General features: G+C 42.6%; 1 protein-coding gene across 1 annotated transcript in view; it reads right to left on the bottom strand.

The window, feature by feature from the left end:
* The window catches only part of MYOF (myoferlin), a 225,995-nt gene that overhangs the window by 135,599 nt on the left and 65,920 nt on the right, over positions 1 to 24,476 (bottom strand). The window contains 8 exon segments of the mRNA XM_068258907.1: positions 1,532 to 1,658; positions 3,211 to 3,326; positions 4,080 to 4,110; positions 5,224 to 5,274; positions 5,452 to 5,514; positions 11,164 to 11,292; positions 15,908 to 16,062; positions 22,502 to 22,595. Of these exon segments, the coding sequence (XP_068115008.1) occupies positions 1,532 to 1,658; positions 3,211 to 3,326; positions 4,080 to 4,110; positions 5,224 to 5,274; positions 5,452 to 5,514; positions 11,164 to 11,292; positions 15,908 to 16,062; positions 22,502 to 22,595 (766 nt within the window).

The following is a 24,476-nucleotide window of genomic DNA, read 5'->3' as shown; positions in this document are numbered from 1 at the left end:
GTGCCCATACATGTTTTTTTTCCATTAAAACCATAAGAGGTGACTGAATTAAAATCTAAAAATACATCCAAAAGGTAATAAAAGGGGGCCAAATTAGTTTTTTTTTTTAATCCCTAGTTCCGTAAAAAGGACAAGCGGACATGAAGTAGATGGAGGAAGGGAAATTAACTTTTTTTCCCTATGTCCACAGCTACGATTGCTGCTTGTGAGAAGGTGACAACTAGATTTAGGCCCCTTTCACAGTGCGATGTTACAGTCGCACATTACAAAAGGTTTCAACACAGACTAACGCACAGCAATACTAAGTATGTGCGACATTCACAGTGCACACGTTGCATTTGTGTGTAGTGTAGAAAGTGCTGCAAGCTGTGCGTTTAGCAATGAATCTGCTGCGTTATTTGTGTTGCACGCTCAGTAATGTTTTTTTATTTTAAAAAAAAAATGTTACGCATGCGCCGTTTTCATTCCATCACTGTGCGACAAAAACAGCGCACCAAGAGACGCATAAAGAAAACGTCCAAGTTAAAGTCTATATGTGTTGCATTAGGGCCACGTTAAGCGACCTTAACGTCACACTGAAATGCAACATCCTACTGTGAAAGCGGCCATAGTCAGGAGATAGCTTCTGCTTAAAAAAATTATAACTGCAAATAAGCAATATAATCATTCTTGGCAGCCTAGGTGAGAAGACCTGAAGTCCAAGCAAGTGGAGCAGGGAGGTTGAGGTTTGTTTTTAAATCTGTGCATTGAGATAGCGCTGACTTTTTTGGCCACAGTACATCAAACATTTGTCACCAACTGTCCCTTAAAGGGGCTCGCAATGTGATGCAGCCATCATAATCGGGTTCTAGTTTGGGCAAAGCCAATTACCCTTTCAATTTGTTAAGAGATGTGGATGCAAACATTAATAAAAACACTGCTGTGCTTACATTTCAGTTATGCTACATTTGAGATACATAACTAGAGCTGGGATGGATAGTAGCAGAGTTTAAAAGTTTATATTGGACTGTCTGAATTAACTAAAAAAATAAATAAAATGTGAAAGCTACATGTATGTTATGCTGGACATACACATGTGTATGTTTTTGCCGCTCGTTTCTCCCACTCAATTGTTTCTCTGCTCTATTCCGCAGTCAATTTACTTATCTTCCACTTGTTTTTCTTATCTTTTTCCACTCACTGCAATCCGGAATCGAGCGGCGAAACGATCGGGCGGGAGATCGGACAGGTCGGAAATTATCTACCGAGCCATCTTAATGGCTAAAAAACAAGCCGTGTATTCCAGCATTACACAGTAACACCAGAGTGAGCAGTTTACAGACCCTTGTCTACATTTTATAGCCACTAAAAGCACTTTGAATGGGGAAAGTACAGTTTGCATTGCAAACAGGGAATGACCTTAGTGTTTTTACAACAAATATTTTACATTGTGTATTAAAACAATTTCTATTTAGTCAAAGGGCAGATTGATTGGCCCTGAGCCACCCTTGGCTATGGATAAGCAATATATATTAATAAGGCAGGTTCATACTCTGGGGAATATCTTCTGCTCTATAGATTTTCAAGAGGAAGGTGACCCATCTCAGCGCTACGCCTGGGGGGAGGAGGAGATTGCTTTCTACGTCATCAGCATCACTGTCCTTGTCTCTCTTCTCCACCTGAAACACAGTAAGAAAAATGTAAACATTAATACTAATACCAGCCATTGCATGTTAACTGCTCTGCGACCGCCTAATGCCGATGGGCGGTCACAGAGCAGCTCCCCCAGGACCGCCTAACACCAAATGGCGTCATCGCAGTCTCACAAGACTAGCAGGGGACGAGCACTCGCTCAAGTGCCCGTTCCCTGCAGGGGGCACAGAAAGCTGCTGCGATCAGCCTGCCAGCCAGCTGGCATGCTGAATAAAATAAAAAAAGTAATTTAAATGTGTACAGCGCTACTATCTAGCGCAGCACTGTACTAAGTTACTAAACTGTCCCTCGGATGGGCTCACAATCTAATCCCTGCCATAGTGCTTTGCCATGTAAACATAGTGTAGCATACAGATCGCAGTCTTTCGCAAACTTAGGAGGGGGGGCACAGTGCTGAATATTGTAAAAAATGGACCGGTCACTAGGGGGTGTAAACCGGTGGTCCTCAAGTGGTTAACTATAATCCAACTCAGGCCAAAACACTAGATCACATCCATCGCATACATCTATCCATATATATCCACTCTAACAGTGGATCTCTAGAACACACACACTAATGGAACAATTTCATGACTGATCGACCAGCCAATTCGATAACTGCGGTGAGAAATGATCAATTGGGTCCACCAATGGGAGGGGAATATGTACCCAATCCAATCAATGGAATTAATCCATTTATTTAGATCAATTCCCTGGATCGGATACATGTTCCCTTCCAATTAGTGGACCCAATCTATGGTTTCTGACCAATCACATTCATCAGACTGGCCGGTCCGGAAAATTGGACCATTAGTAGCAACTTGTAGGTTTATATACCTGTGGTCCCAAATGCTACAAGCCGACAAGAGCTCAGGTAGTTCATTTACACTGCTGAGCCATTCATTATTTCTCATACGAAACCAAAGCATAGCATAGAATTCTGGCCAAGGGGGCGCCAGGGGGGTGCAACACCCCCAAACTATGGATAGCCATCTTACAGCACTGGCGCACAGAACTGGCCGCGAACTGAGGCATTGCCACGGGTGCATGCAAAGCCTAGGAAGGCACTGTTACTATGAGATGGAACGCAAGACAGGAAGTACGTACATGCAGCATGTGAATCCCGGCTACATAAGTATTTTAAAACGCTCTGGCTCTGCATGCACCCCCGTTCCCCTGCCAGGCTATCTATACTGGGGAAACCGATCCCCTGGCTACCTATACTGGGGGCACCTATGACCCATTATTACCGTGTCCCCTTTCCAGGGTATGGGCACGCCCATTTTTTGATGCAGCTTGCTTTGCGTAAAGCAGGTCAACAGCTACTCCAGCGCAGGAGCCAGCACCAGCAGATAGCACCCTAAATAAGAACAAAATAATCCTGGAGCCGCCCCCTGCTTCTGGCAGAATTTGAGGACAGGTTTAATTATTTCCGTGAGAGCAAACACCACTTCTGTGCCAAATAAAAGCAACCACAAGCCAAGGTCAGAAGAAATGCAGCAATTCATATACAATGGTGTACGTAGGAACTGAACTCACAGGGGGCTCATCTCCAGTGCCAACGACAAACATGCTGACTTTGACATATCCTTTGGCTCCAGACGTTGTGTCTTCAGGATCATTGAGAAGAACCCATTTCCTCATGACTGCGTGATCTGGAAACAATCAAATTCTTTGTCACCATCTTCCAATTACACATGAGTAGCCTATGCAAATAGACCTACACAATACCTGAGAAAAGGGGAAAAGCTTTTCTACATATTGGTTGACCTCCCATTAGGCAGTCTTATCAAAAGCTCGGATTCACACTAGGTTATGATGCCCATTAATACAACAGTCTTTACTGGGGCAGTGTGGATGCCACTCACCAAGCTAAATGACCGTGCATTTGGTGTCCATCAAAAATGCACCACCTACAGCATCTTAACACCCATCGAATGTACTACCTAATGCCTATGCCCGTTATAGTTTCATGCACAGTGCATGCACAGAGGCATCCACAGAAGGGCCTGCTAAAGTGCCAGGGGGCTCAGAGAAGCTCGAGCAGCGTAGTTGGGAATAATATATTTGGCAGCAGTGCAAGGGACAGGAGGAAGGTAGGAACATCCCACCATTCCAACTTCATCCTTGTAGTTACTTTTTATGCCCCCCACAAGTGAATGAGCTTATCGGCTAGTAGAGAAGCTCAATAAGATGCAAATAATTACAGCTTGCATACAAATTGAATGTGAATTATTTGTAGCTTCAAAAATTGCATCTGATTGGCCAAATATCAAGCTGCTTAGAGTTTGCATTAAACTTGCATGTAAGTCAAAATTATTTGCATCTCATGACTTGACACAAAAGAAAAACATTTAAGGAATAAGAAAAAAAAATATGTGTAGAAAGCAAAAAAGAAAACTTCTTACTTGGTTCATCATAGATATATCCAATGTCAAGCTATAAAAATAATGACAGCAGAAATCGTTACACATGTACGTTTTGGCAGAGTAATTTTAACAGTTCATAACAATAAGTTTTCACTTATATGGTCTAAATGCTGAAAACCAATTAATATACATACTTTAAAAAGGAAACATGACATGAAAAAATTAAATTGAGATAAAGTAAAATCTGGCAGTTAGGTAGAAAGCGACCATCAAAATTGTACATTTAAAAGTGGACACACGATAAAATAAAATGATCCGATTTTACAGCAATTTGGTAAACCTGATCAGATTTTCCGGAAAATCGAAGGCTTTTTTTGTTTGGATTTCTTGCTCAAATAAAAAAAAAACATATTTCTTGTTTTTATTCGATGTAAGTCGATCGGGAGTGGTGGATTTTTCTGATCAAATTTTTATGAAAATTGAATAGTGTGTCGTAGATTGTCAATTTCTTAAAGGGAACCTAAACTGAGAAGGATATGGATTTTTCCTTTTAAAATACCAGTTGCATGACTTTCCTGCTGATCCTGTGTCTCTAATACTTTCATGGCTGAACAAGCATGTCGATCAGGTGCTCTGACTGAAGTCAGACTGGATAAGCTGCATGCTTGTTTCAGGTCTGTGATTCAGCCAGCCACTATTGCAGTCAGAGATCAGCAGGACTGCCAGGCAACTGGTATTGTTTAAAAGGAAACATCCATATCCCTCTCAGTTTAGGTTCCCTTTAATATATACACCCTAGCAATTTTTTTTTCAATCATCATTTTCATAAATTAGGTAAAATTTTAAGTCAGATTTTTCTAATGTTGCAATCAGAAAAATTGATTGCAATCCCTGAATTGAACAGAAATGTAAAATATTGTATCATGTGTGGCCACCTTTAAATTGTATTTGCAATGGTTGAGTCCAGTCATATCAAATACTGGATGGTACAGCACTCACCTGTGCATATGTAAGGTTAGAGGATGCTGTAGCAGCCAGCAAGAGAGTGGTGGATAAGCCCAAGTCATGGCTCATGTGGCCAATCATATTGGGAAGGGTGATTCTCATAGTAAAGTCATGGTATCATGATAAACACATTTCATGCCAAACTTCTCTTGATTGTATTACAAAACGTTTTACTTACTTTAAACTCTCCTATTAGACTGTCAGCTCGTATTGAGCCCGAGTTGAATAACTGAGGGGGGAAACAAAAAAAGATGCAATATTCTGGATGTAAATACCAGAGCACATCAATAGACTAATTCTTTATATGGGAGTTCCAGGCAAACATGTACTCCGCTCTGCTATAACTTGCCTGTCCCCCTAGATTAATCATAACATTTCAAAAGGATGATTAGACTTTCCTCCTTACCCGGAGAATGACGTTTTCATCAAACAGCTCTGTGGGGGTCATATTCACATTGTAGAAAAATATCTGGTTGTTAAAGAGAAAAAAATAATAATCACCAAGTGATGGAAAGAGTTGTATCAGTTACATGACCACAATCCATTGAATGATATACGTGGTTTGTTGAGGTGCCATTAACATCTGCACAGGGCTGATAAGTAGTGGAAGGACATTACAGGTAGGGGAGTGGGGAATACACAATAAGGTGAAAGCCTCAGATCACCACACATAGCAACTATATTTACTGTCAGCAAAAGTGCAAGTGTAAAAGCTAATGTACGTATTTGGACCGATATTACTGACGGTATAAAAACAACATATGTATACTGAATTATTGATCATGACCCATTTTAAGAACACAAAGTGAACCAGAGATGAAGCACCCTCATGTATTTTACCATATATATCAGTGGGAACACTAGAGAAAGCACCTAACCTGCTCTCTGCTTCATTCTTCACTGCTCAGCCTGCCTGTTATAAGCCCTGATAAAATCCCTGACTGAGCATTCAGTCTGGCTTTGCTCAGGAATCATTTATAGCGGAGTGTCTTCTCTGATGTCTTTTCCATCCCAAGCCTGCCCCCTTCTGGCTCTGCTATAATGACTCAGCTATAATGATTTCCTGAGCAAAGCCAGACAGAATGCTCAGTCGGGGATTTTATCAGGGCCGATAACAAGCAGGCTGAGCAGTGAAGGATGAACATGAGGGTGCTTCCTCTCTGGTTCACTTTAAATAAAAATATGAATACACCAAAACCTTAAAAATGAATTCATTGCGAAGTATACAATCTAAGAAGAAAAAAAAAACAAAAATGAGGATCATGAAAACAAAAAAGAGGAAAGAAGCAGAAAGAGTTAAACAAAAAAAAACAAACCTGGATTTAAAGTGCCAATAAAAGGTCTCTTAGGAAAATCAGTACTCTATTATGGTAGAGTGTTGGGAAGCAAAATCTTCTTAGACGTGACATGGAGGAGTTTAAAGAAAAAACAAGTGATGCCGATTTATGAAAACCACTGCAATTAAAGAGACACTGAAGCGAGAATAATTCTCGCTTCAGAGCTCATAGTAAGCAGGGGCACGTGTGCCCCTGCTAAACCGCCGCTATCCCGCGGCTAAATGGGGGTCAATTCACCCCCCCGCAAAATCAACGACCAAATTGGTCGTAGATTTTGCTGCTCCTAGAGGCAGGGCTAACGGCTGCAGCCCTGCCTCCAGTCGCGTCTATCAGCGGCGCATCGCCGTCTCTCCCCTGCCCCTCTCAGTGAAGGAAGACAGAGGGGCGGGGGAGGAGCGGAGATACGCGTCTGACAGACGCGCGTGGGGCAGGGCTGCGGCGGTTAGCCCTGCCTCATTCCGGAAGAGATCCCCCGCTGCTCGGAGGGGATTTCGGGGAGTCAGGGCCCCTCGTTTAGCCACGGGATAGCGGCGGTTTAGCAGGGGCACACATGCCCCTGCTAACTATGAGCTCTGAAGCGAGATTTATTCTCGCTTCAGAGTCTCTTTAAACCGGGATTGTCAGCCACAAAACCAAATTCCATTTACCCACTGCTGTGTGTTTATTATGTACTCTACATGCAGTCTGCGTTGCAGGCATTCCAATATAATCATAAATGTTTCTGTTGTAATGAATCTCATCTCAGTCAGCCTGACTATATTCTGGTAAATTTTAGGCTGCATTTCCACTTGTGCGGTGCGAATCGCCGAGGTAAAAATTCGCATGCGGATGCGAATTTCGCATGCGGGTGCATGCGAATTTTCATGCGAAGTCGCATGCGAATTCGCATGGATGACGATGCATGCGAATTTAACCTTGGCAGTGCTGGAGTGCTTTTTCCATTGTTTCTATGCGAATTCGCATGAAAATTCGCATGAAAATTCGCATACCTAAACCGCATGCGAATTTCCTATTAAATGCATTGCATGCGATTCGCATAGCGGTATGCGGTATGCGAATTCTGATGGCTCTGCCATCCGAATTTTTTCTGCACAGAAAAACGCACAGGAATCCTGACAAGTGGAAACAGTCCCATTCACTTGTATTGCTATGCGAATTTGCATGCGAAAAACGCATGCAAATTCGCGATAGTGGAAATGAGCCCTCAGAGGAGAGATGAGCTTATCTTCTCTCCCACATTCCTGTTCTTCACTGATTAGCTGAGGGCAGTTGAGTGTGACATGGCTGAGAAGGGAAATACACCTCACCCCTCTGCAAAGGCTGCTGAAATACAATCTTGCTGTGCTCACATGTGTTTACAAAGCAATCTAGATAGGACAGTGTAGTTTCTAGTAGAAAAAAGTAGTAAGGGAGGAAATCACATCAGGATTGGCTTCAGTCAGAGGCAGTAAAGATGGAAAATGCCCATTTACTATATAAAATTCACTGAAATCAAAATGTGGACAGTGCAATGCATTGGTTATGTACGTAATTTTTCTACTTGTGTTTTTTTTCCTGGGATGTATGGCTGTTTCTGCTGCTTTAAAATAGCAAAACGCACTGGTGCATAGCTCAAACGCATCCCCAGAGCAAGGAATCTGTTGGTCACTGAGCAGCTTCTCCACTTTTGCACCAGTCTAGCTTTAGAATTCCTTTCTACTGCTGCCTTATCAGAGCCATACAGAGAACGGTGTGGAAGCGCGTAAAATTTTTCTTGCACAAAGGGCCCTCTCACAGGAAGATTGTTTCTATCAGTGTCAACGTTATCCACATATTTAACAATATCTAACTGCACACATTCAGAATTTGGCTGCAGCTCGTGATATTCAGGAAGTGACTAAAGTGATTATTATAGAACATTTTTCATAGCTTGCAGCTGCAAGCCAGCCAGAGAGGTTGATGGAAGTGCAGGTGGAATGTAGGAGAGGGATTGACCACATCCAGACCTTGTTTCCCACTTATGGACCAGAGCAGTTTTGACAGTTTAGCTATGTCCTTATTTAACATTTCAGCCGCAGGGATTTTTCACCTTATGCAACAGAGTAATTTTCATCTCCCATTCATTTGCTAATAACTATCACTAATTATCACACTGAATTGATCCATATCTTGTTTTTTCCACCACCAATTACGCTTTCTTTGGGTGGTAACATTTTGCTAAGAATTATTTTTTTCTAAATGCATTTTAACAGGAATATTAAGAAAAAAATTGGGAAAATTCATTATTTCACAGTTTTTGGCCATTATAGCTTTAAAGCTGTATTGTCACCATAAAAATCAAATTTCAACAGCAACTGGTCTGAGTATATTAAGTGATAAAGATGCTAATCCTGCATTCAAAACTTGCAAAAGTTTTTCTGATGTTATGGTTTGTAGTCATCACATACTTTAGGAGCACTGGTCCTAGTGCCAAACAGTGCCAAAGAGTTGAATGCTGGGAGTTCTTTTTATCTATAATATATTCCTCCTCTTCCATTTCCCTGCCTAGCTGCTTATCAGAAAAACCCTCTGATTACTTGTGTTTACAAGCAAGGCTGAGGTGACTTAGTGATTGCATGTGTAAAAAAAAAAAAAAAAAAAAAAAAAAAAAAAAAAAAGTGCAGTTAGTATACACCTCAGTGGGAGTGTCTGAAGACTCTGGGAGGAGGGCAGCTAATGAATACACAATGAGCAAGAGAAGGGAGGGGGGGAAATAAGAGTCAGGGAGGATATGATGTCAGTATTAGCTTGGCAAGATGGCCACTGCCTAGAATAGGATTTTCTGCTTTTCCTTTATAAAATTCACAGGAATCATTACGCGGATAGCACAATACATCTGTTATGCAAGTAGAAGTAGTATTTATCTACTTCTATATGTGCTTTTTATTTCTAGGTTAGCATGGGTGTCGCTTGTTCTTTAAAATAATACATGCTACCATAATTAAAATCTATGTATTTTATTTGCCCATTTGTCTCGGTTATTACACCATTTAAATTGTATCCCCATCACAATGTATGGCGCCAATATTTTAGTTGGAACTAAAGGGGCATTTTTTCAGTTTTTGCATCCATCGCTATTTACAAGCTTATAATTAAAAAAAAAAAAAAAGGTTTGTACTATACCCTCTTCACATGCATATTTATAAAGTTCAGACCCTTTGGTAACTTTGTAATTGTAATTTTTTTTTTCCCATTAAAATTTTTATTTGGATAATTTTTGGTGTGGGAAATAAACAGTTAATCTTAAATGTAATAATGAGTTTATTGTATTGAAAAATGTAGGTAGATGTAGTTTTACCATTTGGCCACATTGATATTTTTTTTTGGTCCTTCTCGCTTCCAGGAAGCGAGAAGGGAATGGAAAACTTTTTTTTTTTCAAAAAGAGTGCGGCCTCTGATAAGGCCATCGGTTTTTCTGCTGGGGACTTAGATTAATTAACGGGAACCATGTTCCCATTCATTGATCTCCGGGCTACTGGGGGCGGCATGGGGCTGCGCTGGAGCGTGCCGAAGTGTGCATCAGCAGCACAGCCGTCCAGGCGGCATAAATGGTTAAAGCAGAATATAACCCTGCATTTCAACTTTGCTCTAAAACATTATTTACAGCATATTATATGTAACTAGCATTTTTTTTTTTACTAGACCAGCATTGGAAGGGTTAAACACAAAGGTTTAAAGTTCCGTGGAGAGATATGCAGAAGTTCAGATGAATACATTTAACTAAATAGAATGTAACAAGTGATAAATGTTACACACTCTTTGGCTGTCCTCCAGCTCCTTCTCAGTCAGAGAGAGTGAGTCACATGCCACACCGATACATTTATGTAAACAAAATGTATCTATGTCAGCTTCGGATGCGTCTGCAGTTCTGTCCAGGAACTTTAAAGTTCTGTGTAACCCTTCCAATGCTGGTCTAGTAAAAAAAAAAAATGCTGGTTGCATATAATATACTGTAAATAATGTTTTAGAGCAAAGTTGAAATGCAGGGTTATATTCCACTTTAATCAGAAATAACTTTATCCCTACTTCTGACACAGAAATAAAATATATATTGTATATATTTTCAAGACAAACTAGGCTTTCATTTTATGCCATTTTTTCCATCGAACAATTTTGTTTTCTATGAATTTTAATGGGAAAACAAGGAAAAAAAAATAGAAAAAAAACATTTTTCAGTTTTACAAACTCCAGTTTAAAAATAAAAGAATGGTACTGTAGATCAAAAAAACCACAAATTTTGTTTGGCTATTCTTACCGCTTATCACAAAATTTAGATTATGTTCCTGTCACAATTTATGGTGAAAATATTTGATTCTTAAATAAGGCTACAGAGTGTATTTTTCACTATGACCTGAGAAGAGAAAAGTATTTTTAAAGCCAATGGGTACTGTTTAAAAAAAGGAAAAGTCAGATACTCACCTAAGGAGAGGGAAGGCTCGGTCCTAATGAGCCTTCCCTCTCCTCTCCCAGTGTCCTCGGTGCTGCGCTGGCTCCTCCGTTCGCGTCCACCGCCGCAGGGACTTCGGAGGTCTTCGGGAGCACTGGGGCTTCCGAAGATGGGCCGCTCCATACTACGTACGTGCGAGCGCGTCATAGAGGGCGCTCGTGCATGCGTAGTATGGAGCGACCGCGTCATCGGGAGCCCGAGTGCTCCCGAAAGCTTCCGAAAGCTCCCTTCGGCATGCGGAAGTGGCAGTATTTGACCGAAAGTCACAGATGACGTAGATATACTGTAGTGGTGGATACAGTGGTCAAACACTTACTTCATCAAAGAAGGGGTTGTTTCCTCTCTTAATCCTGGTCCTGTGTGTCTGGCCACCAATGCTGATCTTCACAACAGGTTTTATGTTGTTACCAGCAAGCTGCCGACCCTCGATCACCCGAACACGAATCTGTGGGGGAAATAAGGCATTAGGATTTGGCAATTTAATCCTTCTGGTAAAGACCTGGCATAAATGCATGCCATCAAAGTGGACCTGAACTCTTACACAGGACAGAGAGATAACAGAGAAATGCACCCTGAATGTATTTACAGAGTTTAGTCTAATTCCTAAGTGTAATTTGATCTCTCGGCTGCCATGAAAGCAGTAAGTGGAGACACTGCAGATCTCTGCTCACAGCACAACTTCCAGCAGCACATCCACATGGGGATGGCCCCAAACAAGGAAAGGAGTTCATGGTTGCAGCAAACTCTGCATTGCATACATGTGACGTGGAGGTAAGGTTTTTGGGGGGGTTTTTTGCATAAAGTGGAATTGCGCAGATGTCAATGAGATGCAACTAATTTTGAATTGCAGCAGCATTAAGCACATTTTGTATACAAATTTATGTAGCTTGAAAATGAATCAAATCCTGCTGGAGTAAAATTGGATTGGTCCATTATCAAGCTCCATAAATATGCATACAACATTTGCATAATCATGCATCAACTCAAAATTATTTGCATCTCATTGACCATCCCTACTCAGGATGCCTTGCTCCACCTTCCACTAAACAAACATTAAGGGCGCGATTCCACTAGAGCGGCGCGTGTATGCGAGACGCGAGCCGGCTCTTCCAGGTCTGCGGGGAAAGCAGACGAATCCCATCAGCTGTGCCATGCACGGCTATGGGATCCGCAGCCTCCCGTGCCGATTCGGATGGAAAAGCCGGCCAAATCGCTAGCGATTTGGCTGGCGTTACTATTGCACCCTATGGCAGAGTTTCCCCGCACTATTCGCCTGCGGGGAAACTCTGGGGATTCGCAGCGGTTTCCGCTCAAGTGGAAACGCGCCCTTAAAAATACCAATGCATACATTTTTTTTTTTTTGCAAAGAGTTTTATTCAAGTTTTCACATTTTACAACCTTGCATAGTGAAGCATGCTTCTAGCTGCTCAATGCCATCGCTATGAATCAGTGATAACCTTTTGCATAACAAGTAGTAGTACTGAAACAAATATTCAAGAAGAACTCCATTAAAAAATGTATACATTTTAATATGGCAATTAATCAAGTGGCCGCTGTTGAACCTTAGGCTCCTTTCACACTAAGGACCCGATCCAAGTCAATATTTCTCAAAAAGTTTCCTCCAAGGAGATAATTTTTTATCTTCTGTTTAAAATGTCATTTCAGCACTCTTCAATTGAAAAAGTATCACAAAGAATGCAAAAAAAGTTCTGTCAACATTATTCGGAGTATTTTCTTACTTGCTGGTGGCTTAACCACCTGAGGACCACAGGCTTACACCCCTCTACTGACCAGGCCATTTTTTACAATTCAGCACTCTGCCGCTTTAACATTGCACGACCATACAACTTATTGCACAGCCATACAGCTTAGCAGGCAAATAAATCTCGTCTCCTTTTTTGCCCATCAACAGAGCTTTCTTTGCTGAGATTTGTTTTGTTTGGTTTGCTTTTTTATTATTTTTTTTTATTTTTCTCCCTCCCACTGACATCCAATCACTATGATCGCCTCTCATAGGCAGGGCCGGGCTGAGGCAGAGGCTGGAGAGGCTCCAGCCTCAGGGCGCAGTGCAGGAGGGGGCGCACAACTCACTCAGCTATCATTCCCAATTGTGTTTGAAGCAGAAAGAAATAAGAAAAGGGGATACATGACAGTGACTGTAAGCCAGATAACTAGAGATTAAGGTGTTGGGGAGGTTGGGGGCCCTGGGACACCTATTAGTCTAATAGCAATCAGTGTGTGACGGCTGGGGTGGGAGCGATGGAGGGGCGCACTTTGCTATCTCAGCCTTGGGTACTGGAGGACCTTGTCCCTGCTCTGCTCATCATAGGCATCAGCCTATGAGAGGGATCTGTTTCCCTGCCACTCCTGTGGACAGCTGAGTGACAGAGCTGTCTCCTGTACAGCGATGCGCTAGATTGCAGCGCTGTACAATGTAAATGGCAGCTGGCAGTCTGTTAGAGAAAAAAAAAAAAGCTACTATCGCAGGCTGGCAGGCTAATCTTCAGCATGGAACAATCGTGCATGTGCACGAGCGTTCCCTGCTAATCTCCACCCCCAGGACTTGATGCCAATCTGCATTAGGCGGTCCTGGGGGAGCCACTCTGCGGCTGCCAATTGGCATGAGGCGGTTGCAAAGCAGTTAAAGCAAATCCGGGGTGAAAAACTGAGGCGATAAACAATTGCATTTATCCTCCTACTTCTAAAAATATATTTTTTTCTCTTTTTAAATATCCCATGGTTTTATTTTATATTTAAACATTTACAAAGTAGATTGAATGTTTTATTGTCTCTGCTCAATAAGTGTCACAGAGTTGAAATACATGAACTATTGACCTTTTTCTATCTCTCCCCTGCCCTCAGAAGTTGTATTCTGCAAGGAAAAAAAACTTGGCTGTAATTTTCTTATCAGTGACGTTTACTATATTCCTGACAAGGCACAGACAATACAGAAGCGGTCACTTGCATGCCTGAAAATTCACCTCGGGTGCACTTTAAATGGCATTTTTATTGAAAAGCTGTGAAGTGAATTGCATTTTGCCATGTGTCCCTTGCGTCACGCCGCAACGGACAGCTTCATCGCATTACAACTCAGTCCAATGATGTTCCTATAAGACCATCACATTGATAGTGTGGCGCGTTTTGTCAATTTACAGGGCAATATGTGCATTTATAATGGAAGTGAACTTGAGATGTCTCCAAGTGCATCACTGCTGAATATATGCAAATTAACCATTGTACCCTTAGAAGCTAAACTCACCTCTAATGAGTTCTGTGTCACCATGAGCTTGCTGGTTAGTCTGTACCTCTCGGTGTTACAAGCCCTACTCCACAGAGCCAAATGAATCCATGCCATGCACTGATGAGGATCAAGCAATCCGAAACAATCTGTATGCATGTTGGATTATTATGGCTCTGTTCAAATTAACAAGCTGACACATCATTGCATTCCAATGGTTCTGGAGGTGTGTTTAGCTTCTAAGGGTAAAAATGGTTAATTTGCATATATTCAGCAGTGATGCACTGGGAGACATCTCAGAGCTCACTCCAACCTGAATTATCACAAATTCTTTCTGTTTTAAGAAAGCAAACTTGTTTTTCTTAGCATTTTAGTAAGGGGGCTTTTAGGACCATTGTAGTCCCTTACACACTCCAATGAGTTCTGGGTCACCATGAGCTTGCTGTTAGTCTGTACCTAAAGGAAGTGAGGCATACTTTTATTGTACTGTATGCCTCACTGTATGGTAGCACCGCAACAGTACCACACAATGTGACATTTTGTCCCTGTTGTGTTGCAATCTTATCACAACGCAATGTGCACAGTGAGAAAGGAGTCTTCCTGTCCTCTCCTGTTCAGCTGGTAGAACGCTGCCTTCTGAAAGGGGTCAATATGGCTTGATATTGGCCGTCACTGACAACCCCTTCCAGTCAGGATACAGAAAGTCACCATTCAATGCCCCTTCACTTGGGGGTCAATGAAAGGTGGTGGTTCTGACGGTGGTGGTTCTGACAGTGGTGGAGCATCATTCTGGTGACAGTATCCCCAACAAGGGGGCCAGGGCCAGGGCTCAACAGCAAAGCAGCCCCAGTCTCAACCAACACCGCTAAGGATAGGGAGCTCAGACCTGAAAAACTCAGACTGTGTGCGCAGCCTGGGAGTACTGATTGATAGGAAATTAAGCTTCAGGAATCAAATCTCAGCTGTTGTGAAACATTCCTTCTTTCATCTAAGGAATATTGCAAAGATTAAACACCCAATTCCTTTAGAGGGTCTTCCAACCCTAGTCCATGCCTTCGTCACATCAAGGTTAGACTACTGCAACGCCCTCTACTCAGGCCTGCATAAGAAAGACTTACGCCGCCTGTAAGTAGTACAGAATGCCGCCGCAAGGCTGTTAACGAGCCAACCCTGTGCTATTGCCACATAACACTAACCCTGAGCTCACTCCACTGGCTACCGATAAAATGAAGAATTCTGTTTAAGATTGGCTTACTGACATTCAAATCCTTGCACAATCTGGATACCTGAAGGACTTGTTGCAACTGCATCACACCCCCCACAATCTTAGATAAAAAGGACGCAACACCATGGTCACCCCCAGAGTCCACCTCAAAAAAGTGCTGCCCCTACACTTTGGAACTCCCTGCCACACCCAATCAGGACAGCTCCATCCCTGGAAGCATTTAAGTCTAAACTGAAAACCTACCTCTTTAGTCTGGCATTCATGAACATCTGACTATCTCCTCTGTAACACAACCCAGCCTGCAACCCTGTATTAATCTGAGACACAAATATGCGCTTTGAGTCCTCTGGGAGAAAAGAGCATTACAAATGTTATTGTATTGTAACAATATCAGAGGGAACCTGTCTGGCTGTATAATAGTCAAACTCTGGTTTCCGATTTAGTTTAGTCACAAATTGACTTTGCAGTCTATGGAATTACCCAAATAAACGATTGGGTCCAGGCGCCCAAATTGACTGTCTTGCCTTCACATGTGACCATCTGAGAGCACATTTGAAGAAGATACAGATTTATAACAAACATTTTTACGGGAATTACCTGGAAATCTTGAGGTTTGTTTGAAAGGATCCTCCTGGTCTTCTTTCCTTTGGTGAGACGCCGAGCCAGCTGATTCTCCGCTTGGCCGGGGGTAGCTGGCATGTATGGGTTAAATCCTGAATCCACAATATCTCCCTCCTCCTCCTCTTCATTATCTATGCGGACAGAAGGTTGGCGTTACGGCAGGTTTAGAGGAGAGAACCTATAGAACTTTTATTACAGCTACTATAGCGACCCAGCATTGTGGCTGTGGCAAAATCATACGCAATTACTCTACAGTGCAGGAGCCTTGTCTTTTCAGGCTGCAGCTGTAAATAGGTTTAACCCTGAGACACACTGTGGATGACTTTTAGATCGTTTTCTTTTTTTAATGGGAACCTAAAGCAATAAGGATATATTGTAGATAGAAGGTTGCCACATTTCCTCATTTCCTTTTAAACAATACATATTGCCTAGCTGGCCTGCTGATCCTCTGCCTGTAATACTTTTAGCCATAGACCCTGGCCTGAAAAAGCATGCCGATCAGGTGCTCCGAATTAGCTGCATGCTTGTTTCAGGTGTGTGATTCAGACACTACTGCAGCCAAAGAGATCAGCAGTATGCCAGGCAACTGGTAATTGTTCAAAACTGAAAAAAAAAAAAAAAAAAAAAAAAAAAAAAGATGAAAGGCTCGCTTTAGATTCCATTTAACCACTTCCCAACTGAGGGGTTTTACCCCTTGACCACCAGAGCAATTTTCACCTTTCAGCGCTCCTTCCATTCATTCGTCTATAACTTAATCATTACTTATCACAATGAAATGAACTATATCTTGTTTTTTTCGCCACCAATTAGGCTTTCTTTAGGTGGGACATTATGCCAACAATTATTTTATTCTAAATGTGTTTTAATGGGAAAATAGAAAAAAATGTGGGAATTTTTTTTATTATTTTTCAGTTTTCGGCCTTTATAGTTTTTAAATAATGCAGGCTACTGTAATTAAAACATGTGAAATGTATTTGCCCGTTTGTCCCGGTTATAAAACCGTTTAAATTATGTCCCTATCACAATGTTTGGCGCCAATATTTTAATTGGAAATGAAAGGTGCATTTTTTTCAGTTTTGCGTCCATCCCTAATTACAAGCCCATAGTTTATAAATTAACAGTGTTATACCCTCTTGACATAAATATTTAAAAAGGTTCAGTCCCTAAGGTAACTATTTATGTATTTTTTTTAATTGTAATTTTTTTTTCTTAATTACAAATAAAAAAAAATAAATTGGGGAGTGTGGGAGGTAAGGAGTTAATTTTTTGTGTAAAACTAATTTATTTGTATGTAAAAAATGCTTTAGGGTGTAGTTTTACTATTTGGCCACAAGATGGCAACAGTAACTGTTTAATGCGACCTGCAAACGTCCTTCCGGACACTTGCAGGAACTACTGGGAGGCTGAGAAAGTTGTTTTTTTTTTCACAATGAATCGAGCTGCTTATCGGAGAAAGCAGCGGATCATTGTGGGGCTTAGATCAACGAACGGGAATGGATTTTCCCGTTCATTGATCTCCGGGCTAGCGGCGGGCGGCGTGTTTACCCGCGAGAGTGCGCGCTAGAGCGAGCGGGAGCGCGGAAAGTACGGATTTCTCCGTCCCTGGGGGTGAAAGGATGGAAAAGGGGACAGAGAAATTCGTACGCGTGGGGGTGAAGTGGTTAAAAACACGCTCCCAATGACATGCGAAAATATGCGATTTTACCATGTTTTTAAAGCATGTCAATGGGAGAGTTTTTAAAAACGAAAATGGATCGAAAATGCTCTGCAGTGTGTTTCAGCCCCTAATACGTCCAGATTAGGCCCAAATGTATATTTTTTAACCATATTGCAAGGCTGTGAAGTCAGAAGTAATTTGAGTATATGAGGTCAATAAAATGTAAGTAAGTGAAACGTTGAGCTCGGGCTATGCCGCCGGGAGGCACCGCTTAGGCCCCGCTGGGCCGATTTGCATAAATTTTTTTTTGTTACACGCAGCTAGCACTTTGCTAGCTGCGTGTAACCTCCAATCGCCGCCGCTACCCGCCGATATACCCGTCGCCGCAGCCGCCCCAACCCCCCCCAGACTCCGTGCGCTGCCTGGCCAATCAGTGCCAGGCAGCGCTGTGGGGTGGATCGGATTCCCCTTTGACGTCACGACGTCGATGACGTCATCCCGCCCCATCGCGACGGGGGAAGCCCTCCAAGAGAACCCATTCTTTGAACGGGATCTCTTGATCTCCGTTCGCCGGAGGCGATCGGAGGGGCTGGGGGGATGCCGCTCAGCAGCGGCTATCATGTAGCGAGACATTGTCTCGCTACGTGAAAAAAAAAAAAAATTTGAAAAAAAGGTGTTTGCTGCCCCCTGGCGGATTTTAACAAACCGCCAGGGGAGGTCAAGTATCCCTTAAGGCTACTTACACACCAAGACGTTGCGTTTTAGGGGATGTTATGGTCGCATAACGTGCCCCTAACGCAACGCATGGTGGTGCGGGAGAGGACGGTAGAGTGAGCCGCGTTAGGCGGCTCTATCCGCATAAGGGTCTCCCAGGGTGGCGCTGATTGGCCGGCGGGACCACGTGATGCGGAGCAAGACACTCCGCATCACGTGGTCCCGCCAGCCAATCAGCGGCCGCCAGTGCAGTGCATATTAAATAGCCATGTGCGCGGCTACTGTAGCGGCATCTCCCCGCCTCCTCTCCGACCCCCACTGAGCATGTGCAAACAGTCTAAAGCGGCTAAAGCCGCTAGAACGCACAGCATGCTGCACTTTCACTACAACTTGCGCCTGTAACGTCCCTGTGTGGAAGCAGCCTTGAGCTATAAAACAAAAGCACACTCAATGAACCTTTGAACTTTCTTGCAGGAAAACCTCATCTCAAGCTGTCACAGTTTCTTGGCTGTTTAAGTGCTTCAGAAAACAGGACTATATACGACTCAAGTTGGGTCGAATAGCTTAGTGAAGCTTTTTTGCATAGATAACTGAAGTCTGTCTTTTTTTTTTTTTTTTTCCAGCTCTTAACCACTTCAGGACCACAGTGCCAAATCCCTCTAAAGACCAGGCTATTTCTTTTAAAATAGGCCACTGCAGCTTTAAGGCCAAGCTGCAGGGCCGCACAACGGCACTCTAGTGACCCCCCCCCCCCCCACCAGAGCTTTCTGCTCCCTCCCTCCCCCGCCAGACAATCAGCATGATCAGCTGTCCTAGGCTTCAGCCTATGACAGCCGATCACTCCCCAGCCGATGGAGGGGGATGCATATCGCAGCGCTGTACCACAGTCTCCCGAGTGGAGATCGCTGCTCGGAGACTGAACGAGGGCACAGCTCCGCCCCTCCACCAAGAGATGCGCACGCAGCCTGCGTGAGATCTCCTGCAGTAGCCGGCCCCAGGACTTGACGCCAGTTGGCATCAGGCGATCCTGGGGCTGCCACCCTGGCCACGCACTTTAGTGTCAGGTAGTTTTTAATGTGCTGGAAAATAATATGAGACTCTTCTTTGCTACTAATGTTCTATTTCTTAGCTGTACTACACATAAAATGCATTATTTAAGAAGTTTATGTTCGCTTCAGGTTTGCTTTAAAACATATCTGGTTAATAAATGTGATACATTACTACATTTGGGCTTAGCATTAATCATAGTAATCATAGCTAAGCAGTATTAATATATTCTTTACTTGAAGATCTGTTCAGATCCACTGAGACTGCTAAAGCGACTAAACTGTGAAAGTGACAGATCACAAGTTAAAAAGACACTGAAGCGGAAAATATTCTGATATAATGAATTGGTTGTGTAGTACGGATAATTACTAGAAAATTAGTAGCAAAGAACATATTCTCATTTTTATTTTCAGTTATATAGCGTTTTTTATAACATTGCATCATTCTCTAATATTTGCAGTTCACACACTACTCCACAGTCTAAATGATTTTACAGAGCAGGCCAGAGAACTTTGGAACGGTCCTCTGCAGAGAAAAAGAAAATACAGTGACTGACTGTTGAGATAACAAGCTTCAGAAGACAGAGCTCTCTGCGACTTTGAAAATCATGGAGCTCAATGGCTTTTTTGCATAGATAACTGGAGTTTCTTAAACTCTTCTTGTACTGGAAACAATATTAGACTTATGTCTCTGCTCCTAATGTTTTATTGCTTAGCTGTACTACACATACAAATCATATCAATTTTTTTTCCGCTTCAGTGTCTCCAAGTTCATTTCTTGCCAGGCACGACTGACTAACAATAATGCTCTTCGTGTCACACCAATCCGTGCTGTGGGAACGTAAAGTCACGAGTGGAACACAAACAGGTCAGTAATGGGATGCTGCATTTACTTTTGGCTTTAACTAAACAAGTTGTGTTTAACTTTCATGTTTTCTGTAAAAATCTGAAATGTTTACACAAGAAGATCCTGTGTCGTCTGGGGAGGCAATTTATCTAAAATCATTTTGGAAGGGCAAAAGCCTTGTGTAAAAGGTGAGTTTACAGTAGAGCGTCACGTGGCCCCACCCAGACTCATATGGCTAAAGGGAAGTAAGCGTCTAACAGCCATGTGCGGACCAGAAGAACTGGTTCTGTTCACTTCAAACAAAGGTTTCTGTTTTACCATAAATAGGCTATATATAACCTGCGGTCAGCACACAACTAGATGACAGAAAAGGAAAGTAACAGTTGACGTATGAAGTGGGCCTTAACCATAGTCATTTCTTGGATGATTGCTATAGATTACTAAATCTTCATCACTCCCTTCCCTCATAGGAATGTGCATCTGGGCTCAACAATTCTGAGCATGCGGGTAAAAGGGAAATGAGGTGAGTGGGATATGAAGACTGTCATGTTTCTTTTTCTTTTTAAATAATGCACATTGCCTGGCCAGTCCTGCTGATCCTCTGCCTCTAATACTTCAAACCATAGACCCTGAACAAGCATGCAGATCAGAGGTCTATGAAAAATTCATGGGGAGACTCTTCATTGTGTGTCGGCTGGCGTGGGAGGGATGGAGGGGCAAGAATGTAAATCAAATCAGAGGGAGTAATCATTTTACAATGGGCAGCCCATCACTGACCACATTTCTAAGGTGATACTGTAAAAAAATTGATTTATTCTATTATATGTAGATATATTTATCTAACCCATTAGTGGCTTCAATTGAGTTATCTCATTTGAGATCGTGCATTGCTTTTGACCTCAGTTGGCAGAACTCAGTGCTGTAAATTCTTGGAATGCTTTGATCCCTTTACTAGCAGAGAATATAGAAACTGATAGCAGAAGACCTCTTGTCTCACACTGCCCCCTAGTGACAAGTGACCATAAATACACATTACATCAGTACTAATTAGAAGCAAGGAAATGTAAAAAAAAGAAGAATTAAAAGTGCTAAAATAAATTGGCCTGGAGCACTTGAAAGTCTCTAAATAAATTGGCGGCTAATGGTTTAATAGAGATCCACTTTCAAGTCTGGCCGCATCAAAAGGCTGCAATCATGCAGAGGAAGAGAATCTACGCTTCGTCACTTATGAAGTATTTCCTTTCTTGGCTATGGAAATGCTGCACAATGACAGGAAAGTGCTCTGGATGGCTTTAAAAGCCTCGTTCTGCCATCACCCTCAGCCTTTCAGAAGGCCAGAAATCCCAGGCCCCATACTGGAGCATTATCATGGAGGAACACACAAGCAGTGATTTCCTGGCTTTGTGTAAATCTCCGCACCATCTGCTGTCTGTGGAATAATAACCGGCACATTAATGGGACCTTTCCAATGAAACACTACTTAGATCGGAAACAAAACAAAAAACAAAACTTCCCTCACTTGGTTCTTTGAGAGGAAAGTAAACAGTCTTTGTTGACGTTCTCCGCTAAAATGTTACTGAGCACCCAGATAGCTCATGGCTAATAAGGAAAAAAGGGCGCCGGAGCCCTTACGGATAAAAATAGTGCCGTCATGGGCACCTATTATAAAAGCCGCCATTTGTGGCTAACAACGGAAGAATTAAAATTCGCCGTAAATCATGGCTTTTATAATGGCCGCCAAAGAGGTAAATTTCAGCAGTGGTGCCTCTGGGTGCCCAAGTTGACTGACATTGCTACAAAACGTGGCTCTGCGGCGGAGGTTAAGGTTTAGGGGGGGGGGGCATTTAGGATTAGGCACCACCAGGGGAAGGGTCTTAGAAGTAGGCACCCCCGGGGGCCTTAGGGTTAGGCATCTGTAGAGGGAGGGTTCTGTGCGAGAGTAGGGTTAGGTTTAGCCATCTATAATAAAATATTGGTAAACATTACCGATATTTTACTATTGGAATCCAGCAGTAGAGTATCACTAATACGAGAGATATTCTACTAGCGGAAATCCCGAGACCTTTTATCCAGGCGCCTTTTTTTCCCCCCCATGTATGCAGCTCATGGTGCATGCTGTGTTGATGTGGCTTTGCTATAGGCTTGCTATACCTTAGTGGCTAAGCTGCAAAAACTGCACTTCAACTGCATCTGAATAGTTTCATTTAAATTTCATTTTGGTAATGTACAGAACCAAAATTAGAAAAAAAGTTGTGTCTTTATCCAAATATTTAGACCAAACTGTATTTTCCATCTAAGTCCCTTACCTCCATCAGCATGTGCATTTGTTCCTCCAGGATCGCTGGGATTACTTGTTGGGGACGCAGGTGGCTCATAGGACACTGTCAGATCAATGGTGGACTGGATAAAAAAAAAAAGTGCACGATTAAGCAGTGTTGAAATAAAGAGGCAATTTCTAATAACCTTAAACTGTGAAGAGATTGGTTTAGCTCCAGCACATTTATAGATAAAACAGGATTTCACTTTTAACCCTTTTTTATTCCCTGGGAAGAAGAGTTTGTATGGAATCTTGCGTAAGGATCAGTGGCGTACCTACCATAAGGCTGCAGGTGCTCACAGCACCGGGTGTAGCCGTGGCTGGGGGTGCAGCTGTGGTGCTCAGCCACTTTGTTCTTCCACCTGGGACCTTTTTCATAGTTTAGGCAACATTTGGGAAAATAGCAGCAGGCAGTGCAGGGGACTTTTCTACTTCCTGCACTTCCCATCACCCCTCCCCCTCCCTGTCCTGTGGGCAATGTGTCTCCTCATTGGATACTGAAATAATTCTGCGCTCCTCACTGATCTCTCCACAATAATAAGCTATCTTTGTTGGATCGCTGTGCAAATAGTGCGTGTCACACTCACATAAATAATATTATCAAAACAGCAGAGCGCTCAACAACTCTCAGATCTATTACAATATTCAAGTCCTTTTCAAGCTAACAGCCAAAAAGTCCTCCCATAAATGCAAATCACTTCTGTGTCTTCCACAGTCTTCATGCAATCCGATATTCCATCACATATAAATAATATACGCTCACCAGAATAAATGGCCAATCAATCAAGATCAGCAAAACACGTGTTTGGCCCAGCCTGTGATCACTCTTCTATCTGTTGTCGCTCTTCTTATACTCAGTAGTCATGTGTGGAAAATAAACTTCAATAGTGTAATACTGTTAAGAACATAAGCATCTGTTTTTCACCAGTGCTCCCCTATTGACCAAAACTGTCACCAGCGTGTCTCCACCACCTTAGTAGGTAAGCCTCTCACCAGACTCTGTGGCCGACCCCTCACAGACCAGCAATTCAGCGTGTGTGTTACAAGTCTTTGCCTCCAGCATCAAATTTTCTAAAACTCAAACAACGCTTGACATAGCATAATTCCGTTTATTCATAAAAAGCATTAAAAAGTAGTGCACTCACATGTATTCCATAAAATATGCGCATGTAAAAAGTATCTTTCCCCTCGAGGTCTTAGCGTCTCACCGGCTCTCCAGGCCACGCCCAACTAGTTTCGTCATCCGACTCATCAGGGGCCGGCAGACGCAATAAATTCCCATCCTTCAGTCACATGGTCCCCTGTTACAATCAGCGTCATTGGCCAGTTCTCCGATCTGGAATTCTAATGTGTCTCCTAATTGGTTGTTATCTTAGCCTGGTGGATGCATGGAGACTACATTTCCCATAGCTCCACACGAGCCGTCTTGAACAAGAATAGCCTAATGCCAAAATACTACAATACCCAGGCCTGGAGAGCCGGGCCTGGAGAGCCGGTGAGACGCTAAGACCTCGAGGGGAAAGATACTTTTTACATGCGCATATTTTATGGAATACATGTGAGTGCACTACTTTTTAATGCTTTTTATGAATAAACGGAATTATGCTATGTCAAGCGTTGTTTGAGTTTTAGAAAATTTGATGCTGGAGGCAAAGACTTGTAACACACACGCTGAATTGCTGGTCTGTGAGGGGTCGGCCACAGAGTCTGGTGAGAGGCTTACCTACTAAGGTGGTGGAGACACGCTGGTGACAGTTTTGGTCAATAGGGGAGCACTGGTGAAAAACAGATGCTTATGTTCTTAACAGTATTACACTATTGAAGTTTATTTTCCCCACATGACTACTGAGTATAAGAAGAGCGACAACAGAGTGATCACAGGCTGGGCCAAACACGTGTTTTGCTGATCTTGATTGATTGGCCATTTATTCTGGTGAGCGTATATTATTTATATGTGATGGAAT

Source organism: Hyperolius riggenbachi, chromosome 10 (genome assembly GCF_040937935.1).
Source record: "Hyperolius riggenbachi isolate aHypRig1 chromosome 10, aHypRig1.pri, whole genome shotgun sequence".
In the NCBI taxonomy this organism is placed as follows: domain Eukaryota; kingdom Metazoa; phylum Chordata; class Amphibia; order Anura; family Hyperoliidae; genus Hyperolius; species Hyperolius riggenbachi.
The sequence above is the reverse complement of the archived record's forward strand: the minus strand, read 5'-3'. Positions and strand labels throughout refer to the sequence as shown.